At 36.9% G+C, this 13833-nt stretch overlaps 1 protein-coding gene across 6 annotated transcripts in view; it reads right to left on the bottom strand.

Annotated features, from left to right (window-relative positions):
* Positions 1-13833, bottom strand: part of ERCC6L2 (ERCC excision repair 6 like 2) — a 58428-nt gene that overhangs the window by 21504 nt on the left and 23091 nt on the right. The window contains exons 10-15 of one of the 6 annotated variants that reach the window (XM_064439431.1): positions 12930-13001; positions 11706-11851; positions 5872-5967; positions 4356-4455; positions 1310-1462; positions 115-195 (exon numbers count right to left, since the gene is read on the bottom strand). In XM_064439431.1, coding sequence (XP_064295501.1) covers positions 115-195; positions 1310-1462; positions 4356-4455; positions 5872-5967; positions 11706-11851; positions 12930-13001 — 648 coding nt within the window. Of the gene's footprint in view, positions 1-114; positions 196-1303; positions 1463-3275; positions 3407-4355; positions 4456-5871; positions 5968-11705; positions 11852-12929; positions 13004-13833 lie in introns of those variants that run through there. The other 5 variants (XM_064439433.1, XR_010370766.1, XM_064439435.1 and 2 more) reach the window with 5 other exon arrangements.

The following is a 13833-nucleotide window of genomic DNA, read 5'->3' as shown; positions in this document are numbered from 1 at the left end:
ATCTAGGGTAAAAGCATTACCAGCTTAAAAACACACTGTTCACGCTTGCCACTGTTGTATCAGGAATTAGAGGGAATGTCATGCTCTGGTCTGTAGTCCACAAAGACACCTCACCTTTTCTGAGCCGCATGGAGGAGACTCTTCTTTGAGCCATGTAGTTGCTGTCATGACTCCTGCTTCTACTCGCCCTTCCCTCTAAAACAATCAAGAACATATAGATAAAAACTGTATCTGTCCAAATTAACACAGGCAAAAAAATTAGGTTTTCTTTATTTCTACAGAGCTACAAGCAAAGTCCAGACTAAGACTTAAATTTTGGCAATTTGTGCTCTTTGATCTAACCCATAACGTGCAGGAAAAGTAGCATGCTGCATAAATTGGGAAGATCTTACACATACACTGTTTTAATAATTTTGAACTTTTTTCCAAAGCAGAAAACCTGCTACAATGTTCGTATTACACACCATGTTTTAATTTAGATTTAATTTAGACAACTTTTGAGCTTCATATTCCCAAAGCATGTGTTCTTACACCACATTATTCTTTTGGCTATGCTGACTTTATACTGCTGTATCACATACCCCAGCTTCTCCCTGGCATAGGCAAAATAACAAAACGCTGGGAAGGACGGAAAGAAACATAGAATAAAGCTGCAATAAATTCCAAGACATAAGTTAGCTGCAGCAAACATGCTAGATAGAAAAAGGTATAATACTGCATACACTTAAAACCAGTGTGCCCTATATGCTATGGAATTGTGCCAACAGTCTTTTTAGAGTAACTAAGAAATAAATCTTAAAATATGAAGCCTCAGTTATTTAATTCTACCTTGTAACATTTTTAAATCCAGCATAAAATATATTTTATTGAACATTTTCTGACATCTCAAAATGTGCTATACAAAAGTTACTATGATCATAAAAATATTTTTATGATCAGAATTCTGGCTTAGAAGGTCACTGTCAAGCTATTGATGACTAAAAGGTATCTGTAAGCAAAGTTGACAATATGTGAAAGTATCACAAAAATAAGTTAAGGGGTTTTTATTAGGAAAAGAAATATATTAGAAAACTTTTGGAAATTATAATCCTAACTTTTTGCAATTTTTGTCTGATCTAAGGATATTTATCTGGTCTACATCAGAGCAAGAAATTAGCATGCCTATTTCATTTAAGGCACAGCATAGAGAGGTACTGTTTAAGTTTGTCTGTTTTATACAGTATTTTGTCATAATTGTAAATGGAATCATCTCATGAGGAAAGGAAAAATGTAAAACTAATATCAGAAGTAAAAGGGTAGGACTTCACACCTCCAGGATGTCTTTGGTAAGACAGGACCCATGAGTCCTAAGTTTGAAAAGGTTATGGATCCCAAAAAGCTCTCCTTGATGTTCCTTTGATCCTTGTACTGCCTCAAAATACCGCTTGGCATTTTCACTTCCAACCACCGCACAGTGAAGTTGCTGTAACAGAACAACACAAGAGATTTCAGAAGTGTTTGCTCCAACAACATGTCAGAATTTCCTGGCATCCACATTATATACACAGCTTTAGTTGGAGCAAGCAGAAATTCCTAAGGGAGGATGTTTTGTTTTAATTTCCCTGGCAGATGTTGGTATAATAGATTGTGGCATAATATGAACGTGCTTGGTTTTACTGAATTAAGAAAAAAATATATTTCAAGTCTTTTTCTTCACTGTTGTCTAATATCAGATACCCCTTATACACACAACAGACAGTCCTCTATATCTTGACTGCTCATCTAGTACTAATTTCTTAATATTTTTCCATAATCCTTTGCATTGCATGCTTATTTTGTAAGGACTAAATAAAAGCCACAAGATTGCTCCTACTGCTCTCTGAATATTTTAATTATTATGCACTCTTGCTAAGTAGACTGAACAAAAGTGACTTGAAAAATCTTCCAGGTGAAAAGGAAAGACAAGTAAATAGTTTGTCAGGCAGAATTAGAACATTTTTGAAGACAGGCAGGTTTAGCTGCATTCCAGTGACAGCAAATTTTCAATACTTACATAATTGTTATATTTGACTTTAAGTGGAAGAATGTCAAAACCATGGTTTTATGGATACCAGACCTGTAATATTTTTTGCAACTGTCTCTAAGCAATTGGTAGTTACTTCTTCAGTTCTACTCACTTCTAATCCTAGCACTGAACAGACATTTTCCTAGATAGCTCATCTTTTGAATTATGTAGGCCAGTAACTATACAGTCAAATTCTATTTTAACTTTAGCTAAGCATAGTTTACTCTTTCTTGAATTATGCATGGCATTTACAAAAGTATACTTCAGAATACATGTCTAAGTTATTCAGGTGTATATTATGTTAGATTTCTATTTTATTTATATCAGATTCTTCAATCACATAGGGCTAGTTCAGACAACCAAACAACACCCATTAAAAAAATTCAGCAATTTTAAAATCAAATAGATCCCTCAGTAAGAATACACTACAAACATGAGAAAGCATTTTCACATAACTTAATTTCATGAAAAGGATGGATGACGTTTAGCTCTCTGAGAGCACATTTGTATAGTTCACAGAAAGCCACACGTCTTCTGAATTTTCAATAATAGATACAGGCATTTTATTCACAACTTACTGACAATTTCCTAACTGCTCCATCAATATCAGGGCATGTAATCCAAGTGTAGACTAAAAAACCAACCAACCAAAAATCCCAGATTTACAATTACTCTGTTTATTGCTCCTTAGTCAACTTGAAAAACACAAGTCAACTTAAAGTAATGCCCATAGAGCAATACAGTTCCTGCTCCTGATGTATTAGAAAACTAAATTTTTAGCTTGTATCTTTTTAGACCACCATCCCTCAAAAGTAGTTTTTGAACTTACTGTGTTTTATGTTTAACTTGCCTCATTAGTGTATGATTTCAACTATTAGTACAATGTCTCTCATTCTGAGCTTCTGATACAGTCTATGAAAGTTGCCCAGTTACCTGTGAGCACATCACCTATTACTTTTAATTTCTTCTTAACAAGTTTCTTTTTTTGTTTAGACAATTTTGTCAAAATTGAATGGACCTCCAATTATTTTTTGGCTTCTACAAAACATTGAATTTAAGCAAGATAAAGTTGTTGTTACACTTTTGAAAGTAACATTTTAAAGCAAGCCATACACATTACTGAGAGTAGCTCAAGATTTGATCACCCAGCTGTGGAGTTTCAGACTATCTGCACTGTGAAATCAGTGTCCAAATACTTGATCTTAGAACTTTATTCTTATTTGCCACTTACTTAAATCTGTATGAGGACAATGACAATCTGTCTGTTACTGCATTTCCCACTCACTCCGCCTTCAACCTCCTCCTTGTAAATAGCCGGGCTACAAGAGTGTGCTTGTTATTGAAGTCTCAACCAAATTTTCCCTATTTATGGCAAAGAATTGAAATTCTTAGGTTAATCCATGAAGTTTCATAAAGCTTTCTTTAATACATGGCATCATTTGCTCACTGAGGTGACCTACTTTGCCTTTTCTATGCAATGCATTCTTCAGGACAAGTGTATCTCACTGATTTTCTTCCTTTCCCCAAGTTTATATGCCTACACTGTCAGTACCTTAAAGCCAATCATCTTATTTCTTAACTTGCAACTTTTGCTAAGAAAAACATGTTCATATTTCATCTAGTTTCCCATTATTCTGCAGCCTGAATTTTGTTGTTAATGTTTGAGTTTGATTACTTTGTTTTAATTCTGATCTCACCAGGAAACAGTTGCTAGATTATGTGCTCCCCAAACTACGCACTTTTTTCCCACTCTCAGGTTTTTAAAATTACAAATGCAAGCAGCAAAATTTAGAGAGAGCAATTGTTTCAGGCTGAGTATTCTGGTAGACAACATCAATTCTTAACTTGATAACAGCTGCAACTACAAGCTGTTTCCCCCGCCTTTTATATGCAAGTTTCAAGGGCAGGAGAGTAGCAATGTCTTTTTGCTTTTTGTCTATAGCACCAGCAAGGTTTTTGCTCTTTCTCCAACCTTTCAAAAGAAAAAGCTGCCTGAATCAGACTGCTGCAGATACTAACTACAACTGTGACAGGTATATTCCACAAGTTTTTGAATAAAATAGTTATCTGTATAATCTGTTTGATGTTATTGCATAATTAAACTGTCAAAAGTTGCAGAAAAACTTGAATACAAATACCATTCTGTTTTGTTCTTTGACAACTGCTAAATTATATAGCTGCTTAATAAATTAAGGTAACAGCATATACTATAAAACAAAGGTAAACTATAATTTTGCTATAGGCTAGCTTAGCTTTCAGTCATTGAAACTGCTAAAAAGAGCTCCCAATTAAAATAGTTTGTGAACTTTACCTGTTTATAAACTTGTCGCAAGTACATCATCTCCTCCACAGTTCCCAAGGATATCAATCTAAACACTTTAACATCTTTATATTGGCCAATCCTATAAGCTCTGCAAGGACAGTGGCATATTAAAGAACATATTTTTTTAATCAGTAAAATAATAAAAGAGAGGTCTTTAGAGTAGTAAAACAAAATTTTAAAAAACATTCCAATAAAACAGGAGTACTCTAAATTATTTATGAGCTGGCCAGTTTTTGGTGGGCTTGGGGTGTTTTCTTTTTTTGTTTGGATCTTTTTTTTTGGGGGGGGGGGGGGGGGGGGGGGGGGGCGGGTTGCCCACTTCTCCAAATTTTCCTCAGTATGTCATTCCCTTTTCCTTTATCCTTAGATTTCCAAGTTTGTTCATCAGGCCTATCCAGTAGAAAAGGCTTTCTTCTCAATTTATATCACAAGGCTTGTCTCCCATCTGTCCTGAAAACACATCTTCCACTATGTTTTGTCAGTGGTTTTCCCCCCCACCCCACCCTGTCTCCATCTGCTCTTGCACAAGATATTCTCCTACTTGCATTATATAAGAGTTAGATCATGGATTATTTGGGGCAGCCTGTTCTTTCTTAACTTTATAAAGCACTTTGCAAGTTACAACGTAATAAAAACAACTAACAAACAGGCAGTGTTCTATCTAAATGGCAAATTCTGAGACTTCCAATAGGTTGTATTCTGCAAGAGAGGCTGCATGTTGTCTTACAAGAATTCTTTATAAAGACAGCCCCTTTCAAATAAACACCTCTTAGAAGTTAAAAAGACCCTTAAAATGGAATTACATAATTGGATGGAACAACAGGAACCAGTTAATTTCTGCTCATGAAAATACATAATGCTACTGAATTTTGAAGGCTTCCAATATTCTTTACTTCAGCTATTCAGAAGTCTTAGTTCCCTTAATTCCTAGGGGAACATCCTATGGTCCAAAAGCCTTGAAAGAAAAATCCAGATTCCCGGAAATCCTCCAATGGCATAATATCAGAGATGGAAATGAGTGCTGAAAAGACACTATTCTTCCCAAGGGAAGCAGAAAAGAACATATATGTTTTTCTTTAAGGATTCTGGAATCTAAAATATCACTTGAACAATGGCCAATTACCACATACTCTGTCCTGACAAACACAGGAGAAACGCCATCCAGCTATACACACATGCACTTGTTCTAGAGATCACAAAAAGTTACAGTAACTACGTTTGGGTGAGGGTTTTTTTTTTTTGGTCCTGTTTGTTTGCTTATTTTAATAAAATGAGCCCACCATCACATGCCACAAAAATAAAAGGGAAAATAAGTAGTAAAATTCAGGGTTAAAAAAAAGAACAAAGCTAAAAAATAATTTATCTAGACATTACTTACTCTCTTGTGGCTAAGACTATGTAAAAGATTTCTTCCCTTCGGAAAGTTTAGTTGGACTACTAGATTACAGGATCAAAGCAAAAGGAGAGTACAACATGGATCAAGTTCTGTATTTTGAGAGCATACCTGTCAATAGCTTGAAGATCATTTGCTGGGTTCCATGTAGGATCAAATAGTATAACAATATTGGCACCAACAAAATTAAGACCCAGTCCACCAGCCCTAAAAACATAAAAATGAAAAAAACAGAACTATTTGACAGTAATAAAAACAGAACAGATTTTTCTTTAGTGTATTAGGTCCATATCACAGAATGGTAGGGGTTAGAAGGGATCTCTGGAGATCACCTTGTCCAATCCTCCTGCTTGAGCAGGGACACCTACAGCAGGGGGCACAGGACTGCAACCAGGAGGGTTTTGAATATTTCCAGAGAAGGAGAATCCACAACCTCCCTGGGCAGCCTGTCCCACTGCTCTGGCACCCTCACAGGAAAGAAGTGATTTTTCATATTCATACAGAACTTCCTGTGTTCCAGTTTGCGCTCATTGCCCCTTGGCCTGTTGTTGGACATTACTGAAAAGAAGCCGGTCCCATCCTCTTAACACCTACCCTTTAGATACTTATAAGCATTGATAAGATTCCCCAGCTCTCTCAGCCTTTCCTCATAAGGGAGATGCTCCAGTCCCCTCATCATGTTGCTAGCTCTCCGCTGGACTCTCTTCAGTAGTACCGTCTTCCTTGAACTGGGGAGCCCAGAACTGGATGCAGTACTCCAGATGTGGCCTTACTAGGGCAGAATATAGGGGGAGGATAACCTCCCTCGACCTGCTGGCCACACTCCTTTTAATGCACCCCAGGACACTGTTGGTCTTGGCCACAGGGGCACAGTGCTGGCTCAGGGTCACCTTGCTGCCCACCAGCACTCCCAGGTCCTTCTCAGCAGATCTGCTTTCCAGCAGGTCATTCCCCAACCTGTACTGGTGCGTGGGGTTGTTCCTCCCCAGGCGCAGGACCTTACACTTGCTCTTGCTCTAGCGTACTCTACCGCAACTTAAAAAAGAGAACAACAGAGATTCTGAAAATAGTGAGGTACAGCTTTTTGTTACTGTTGTGTCAATAAGTACCAAGTAATTCAATAACCCCTGCTGTGAAACACAGTCGTCTCACCTAAGTAGCAGTAAGATTACAAACTGTATAACTGGTTGGGTCACAACCAACTGCTATTACCTTACTATAGTAAAAGTCCTGATTGCTACTTCATACTCACTAAGCCCTACACAGGCCAGCTCCCCCAATTTCAATATGCTGAAATTAATAACCACTTTTATGCCAGTTAACATTGTAGAGGCAAGAAAACTATAGTTTAAATAAGAAGTCTGCATTGAATTTTACTTCCTCTAATCCTAGAATATAGTTTTGACAATAATGCTATGCAGCTTCCACTAAAATGGTCAGCCTAGGGTAAGTCATATCTATACCAATTAACAACTGTCACAAGTACATTTGTACAGTATGTAAGTCAGCTGTTAAAAATATAGTTGCCCACACAGCTGCAGATCAGTACATTCATACCTGTCATTACATGGAAAAATCACTGTAAGAAAATTGTCTCCTGTCGGGGTAAGGAGTCATAGGGGTACCAGTTACATCGTCTTAAACATTGAACAGCTGTACTATGCTTTTGGGTAAACCCTGCAAGCCAGAAAAGAAGGATTTGAGCATATGCTTAACCTGAGATAGCTAACTAATGCCCTTGCTGAAGCTAACAAAACTGCTCAGTTACTTGGAGTTTGGCATGTGCACAAGCTGGGTGATTTGAAATGAACAAAAGTGAGGAAAATGCCACTTCTCACCCAGCTGCAAAACAAGCAAATACTGAAAATTATTTTCAAGTGGCTCAACCAACATTCCTACAAAGAGAGAAAAGTTCCTATACAAGCACATGCCAAATACTATTATTAATTTAACTTTTAAAACAGTTCTTTACATTGACATAGAAAGCACTAATTTCAAGTGTGTTTTTTTCTGAATGAGGTACCACAAAATCGAAAAATTCAAGCCCATTTAATTTACCAAGCACCGGGGTTTTAATAGATTGCTTTATATTCAGCTGGTTTAAAGCAGTGGGAAAGGTAAAGTTTCCAGAGATGTGAATAAATGGAGACAGAAACCAAAAGCTTGTGGAGCCCCACCACTGTTTGGTCTTCATGGAATCCTTATTAACGTAAACACAGTTGTGGCCTCTTCCTTCCAGGTGTGGTGTGGTGTTGCGTTAGTTAAATCTGGAAAGGGAGAGGATGTGGGAACCTGCCAATATTAACGGAGCTTTCCGGAGGATGAGCGCTCTCAAAGTTTGAAATGCTGAATAAAAGTCTTTGTATTTTTCAGAATACCTTACTGTATTTGGAATTTCGGTGTATTTCTTTTTAGTGAGGACAGAATTCATCCCCTCATCTTACCAAACCAACCCTGCAGTCAGGCTGAAACATAAGTCAACATGTTTTTCCAACTGCTTTCTCATAAAAAAAACCTGCAGTATTTGGAACTGAAATATGAATTAAACCTTAGTGCAAAGCCTTAGTGTCAGTAAAACATCCTGACTATGAAAATTAACTAAACAGGACACTTAGCTATATAAGGATTTTACCCTTCAATATTTTTAGGTATGCCACAAAAATTCAGATACTCCAAAACAGAAAAAGAACGGCTCCTATATCCTTCATGAACACAATGAACGCAGTAGTTAGTTTGTGCATTGTAAACGGTTATCTTCCATTTTATGTGTCATTTTAACCAGAGGTTAAAGTCATTATTGTAAGATGGTCCATGCAAATTACTATAACACAGCTCAAATGAAGAGCCCTGTATGAAATGTCTCATAACAGTTCTGTTACAAGAAGGTTTTCAAAAAGATCACCTTATTTAAAACTGTACACTGTGTTAAGTAAATGGCTTCGTTTTATTTCCTGTCACTGACAACTTAATAACACAATGTTCAGAAATTACAAAACAGTATGGCATCAGGAAATCTAACATGAAAGCTGTAACTACATTATTTTATTTACTGAGGTAAGATTTTTATTGTGTGTTAGTTCACTGTTTCAGTGAGATCTTGTGGCTGAGAATTGAGCGTGATCACATACATATTAAAAATTATTTACAACACAGTTGTGAAGAATTCAAGTTAAATGAAGACCTGAAAAAGTGCAAACTAATGGACAGCAGTCCAGTAATGGACAGTAATTGAGGATGCTGCAGGTAGAATGGAAGTGCATTTTGTAACCTTTCACGATAAACTGTCTAGAAATTTCTGTAATCATTACCTATTCATTATTTAAGCACTTCTCTTTACTATTAAAGAACACTGAGAAGTAGAAACAGATTTTCATTTATAGTTATTCTGAAGGAATTAATCTAGAGAAAGACTAGCATTGAAAACGCAGAGAACAGTGATCTAGCTTTAACAGTGGGAACACTTGCTGCTATATTTCTTCCAGAACACTTCAGTATTGTCCATACACCCTTTCCCTTCTCCAGGCTAAGCGGCATCAATGGAGTTTCAAGCTCTAACACTTTCCTATCAAGTTACAGCAACTCCACCCATTATTTTAATGTTTATAAACATGATCAAAAATCCCCTTTCTTTCTTCCAAATATTCATATATTTTCCCAGCAACACCAGCACAGGACCAAAGTATTCTGAAATAGACTTTACTTTATGAGCCTTAGAAGTTTCAACAGTTGTATACCTTTTTTTTTCCAAAAAGTTCAAGGCTGAAATTCATAATCTATACCTATTGGTTTGATGGAATTCACAAGCTCTGAAGAAATCAATCATATTTTCTCTCAACAACCATAAAATCTATTTATCCATATAGCTCTATTAATCATAGCTATCCATAAAAGCATTATGGATACCTGTATGACTATGTTTGATACTAACATCAACTGCAAGACTTCAGGTTAAGCTATATAGATATAGACAGATTTTGTTGTTTTTGTTTTTACTTTATTGCTTAAGGCCCTATTTCTCAAAAAACTCACCAATTAAAATCAGGATTTCCAAATGTCTGTGGGCTATACATAGGCAATTTCAAACAGAAATGGCATTTTGCCAGTATAAAAGAAATCCAGAATATAAAACAGGAACACGGTAAATTTAACAGTGAAGTCATCACCACTGTCTTGACTGTAACTCACTAATTTATAGATTGGAGCTTCCTGTTTAGAGTTGTATATTAGCTGTGCCAGTGGAATATAATGGCAGACTCAAGATCACTAAACAGCGAATTCATCCTTTGCAAAATCCATTTTTGCAGGCAAAAGACTATGCAAGTATTTTCTGTGAAAATCAACACTCAGCTCTTCAAGCAATGGGACTTCCAGAACACGTGCAAGTTGACTACACAGAACAGTCGGCCAAAAACTTTGCAAGAAAGTATGGGCAGCAGAGTATGACCCAATTCTGTCAACTTACTATGTGTTGAGAAATAAAGAATATAGTGTGAAGTCTTGCTGCCTGAAATCTGAGTAGGAGTAAGGATGAATCTCTTGTAGAATAGACCTGGGATAAATCATGTTCTGATTTCCGAAGGATTACGAAATTAAAGCTGCTTCCGTTATTGTATATCAAGCAAGCAAGGTGATTACTTTTTGTTACCTGTGATAAACTACACAAAGAATTGCACTTTCTGTTTTTCTTAGTGAAGACTGGTTATATCAACTGCAATTCCGTCATTGTTTGTTCCTTCCATATACTCAGTGCAATGAGAAACACTAGGAAAAACAGAATCAGACTCCCATCTTGAGCACCACCAGCAGGCATGGAAAGCTCACCAACCTCCATATTCACAAGCTGTAATAGCAGAGAGAAGTCCATCTCTGCTTACTCAACCTTCATTTTTATTTCTGTATAAATTAATGGAAGAGAACCGAAAAACTTGTAACTATTCAACTACACTAGGCTGACAGAAGCACAAACTAGGAAGTCCTTCCTAATGCTACAGATACAGTAATTCCCTGTTGTCTTCAGGGACAAAGAATATGGACCCATGAAGGTCTCAGGGAATCTGGTGGCCAGGTTCCACAGCTGATGGAGATTATGAACACATGTGCATGACCAACAAAACAAATCTCTTCACAACCCTGCCCACATGCACCAGAGTATCTTAAGACAGTTCTGACATGCACTTTTAACAGCCTTTAAGATTACATCTAACTTCTAATTAAGCAGAGGTAGTGTGGATCCTCCTATCAAATTCCAACATGCACATTTTCAGTAAAGAAGGACCAAAGTGACTTTCATCGAGTTTCACTGAGTTTTCCAATGGGCAGGAAGATGAAAGTTTCTCTTTGTTTGCTTTCTGCCCTTGCCTGGTATCAAACTTTATCCAAGATGAACATGGAAGTAACCAGAATTAAAAAATAAAATAAAATAAGAGACAAGAAGAGAAAAGAATGGTCATATTTTCTTCATTGGTTTTAGTTGAACACACTGCTCTATTTCAAAAGAATTCACTATCCACCATAAAATGATAAGCAGATCTAATAGGAAAATATATTTTTTGAAAGACAATCAAGGATTGTTTGAAGTATTTTAACCAGACATACGTTAATTAATGTGGTTAATAAATTACAGTAACACTAAGAGATAATTTTTCAGTTCAATATAGCATTTCACATTTCCTCACTCCTACAGCAAGTGGAAATTTAAAACTAGTATTCAGAAGACCTGCTTGTTTCAGATCTTAGCAATCCTCAGAACAGATGAGAGGGGAAAGGAGAAAGTCTTCAGATATTTTAAGAAGCTTCAGTCCACAGCAGTGAGTCTATATTTACTAACAGACAAGAGAACAACCTAAAAAAGTATTCCCTCACAAGCTTATCAAATAAAATGCAAAGTAACCTATTTACTAAACACAGGAAGGGCCGAGTGAAACACACAAGTTAAATTTTCTTACATTGTAGATACAAGACATATGTTAATTTCTTGAATGCTGTTGAACTCTCTTACAATTCTGATCCTATCTTCTGATTTTGTATTTCCATCAAGTCTTCGGTAATCTAGCCCAGATGCCATACAGTATTGTTCAAGCACATCCAGCAACTGGGTGGGTGGGGGGGAAAAAAAAAAGTTTAGTGCTTACTATCATCTTTTTAATGAAACAATCACAGAGGCCATGTTTCTCAAATATATTTTCAAAAGATCAAGCATTGAAAAGAAGAGTAAATCTTCATCATTTTGGTATCAACATCCTCAACACTCTAGCTGTGATTCTACAGCACTCAAGGCAATTAATGTTGGTGTGCCATGGTCTCGCTCAGTCCTCCAGCCTTTGCTGCCTGTCCCACCCCTAAGTGATGCCGAGTCAGTTCAACTCAATACACAGGAAGGCAACTTAAACAGTTTTCTACCATTTTAGCAAGTTACAATGGCCTGCAGTAACCAGCAGTCAGTTTGGTCTTGAACACTGTGAACATAGCCTAAGACACATGAGCATTTTACTACTACATCTGCGGTCTGCCTTAAAGCCACAAAATTATTAAAGACTCCGAACTGTCATTCACACTTTTATTTTTTAATACTTTTTAATGCTAGCATTACAAATATTCGTTTAAGAAAACCATATTATAGTTTGCACCATTTCAAGAAACACGTTACTTCCCAACAAGAATCAAGGAGCAAGTCCCTTGAAAGTGATGTGTGTATACATCTCTTCCTCCAGTTAAACACTGTTTTTGGTTCAAACCAACTTGTGTAATACATCTCAAGGTTGAAGTTTCATCACTGGTGGTGGTCAAAAGCCAGTAGAACAGAGGAAATATAACTACTTCCAGTGCTAACACAAAGGCTGTATCCTTCAGAAATATTTTGCCATGGCACTGCTCTAATGCAAGACATCACAGCTGAACTCAGTACGAGCCATCTATACCTGAAGTAATGTAATAACTTTAAAAAGCTCTTAGGAAGGCAGCAGAGTGTTACATCTGTTTTGCCATCACCATTTTTATCATGAGATAACATAAGGTTTCAACATGCTTCTGGAGTATGGCACAGTATCCTTCTCATCATTATTTCCCATAGTATGGAGAGAAAGGAAATGTGGTTGACAGCTGTCACTTCAGTGCTTGATGCTTCAGAACCTACTGCGGTAGTTAGTTGACAAAAATCACATGGAGCTCACCTTTGTGGAAAAGGAGAAAAGAAGAACTTTATCCTTGTTTTTTCTGAAGTGATTTAAAAGCTGTTGAAGGACCTGTAAACAAACCACAGAATACAAATGAAGACATTTTATCTACAGGTCTTCTCACAAACACTTACTTGTGTTTTCAGGCTTTGAACGGGCTACACTGTAATTAGTTATTTGAAAGCCAAGCAGAGGCGTAACAAAAAACATTACTAAGAAAACAAATGCACCAAAGGTAATGGAGATGCTGGGCCTATGCAATTTTTCAGTGATCTACATGAAAATCCTGCTATAAAAAGGCAATCATACCACTAACATGTGAATTCTGAAGCTATTTGTTGTCAGTGCATGGATGGCAACAAAACGTTACTTATCTCATGTGCTAGCTCACCTTGTGAATTTTTGCCTTTAGCAAATGCTCACAATTTCCTCCGAAAACAGGAAGGTCTGCTTAAGTTTTCTGTACTACATATGAGTTCAGAAATTCTTGGAACTTGTCTTCTTAAAATAATCAGTGAGATGTATGCCCCTCCCTGCTCTCACTCTTGTCTGTTGCTGTGTTTACAGTAGGATCCAGCTTCCCAGACTGCACGGACCTTGAAATGCCAATAATCCGCCCACACACAATGTTCTTCTGGTAGGGAAGCAAATAATCCAGAGCCTTGTGTATAATAGTGATACTGTTATTTTCAAGAGAAGCATGTCCACATCTGGCAATGGCAGCTCCAGAGTACCATGCAGAAGCAATACACAAAGGGGAAAGAGGAATTTTCTGTACCATGTCTGTAGCTTTCTCCCACTGGGCAATAAGTATTTAACAATTTTGTTTGTTCAGTGATAAATACATAAACTCTTAATCGACACTGATGTCACTAAAAGCCTAACAGATCTTTGACAACCA

Source organism: Phalacrocorax carbo, chromosome Z (genome assembly GCF_963921805.1).
Source record: "Phalacrocorax carbo chromosome Z, bPhaCar2.1, whole genome shotgun sequence".
NCBI lineage: Eukaryota > Metazoa > Chordata > Aves > Suliformes > Phalacrocoracidae > Phalacrocorax > Phalacrocorax carbo.
Note: the sequence above shows the minus strand (reverse complement) of the source record. Positions and strands in the feature narration are given on the sequence as shown.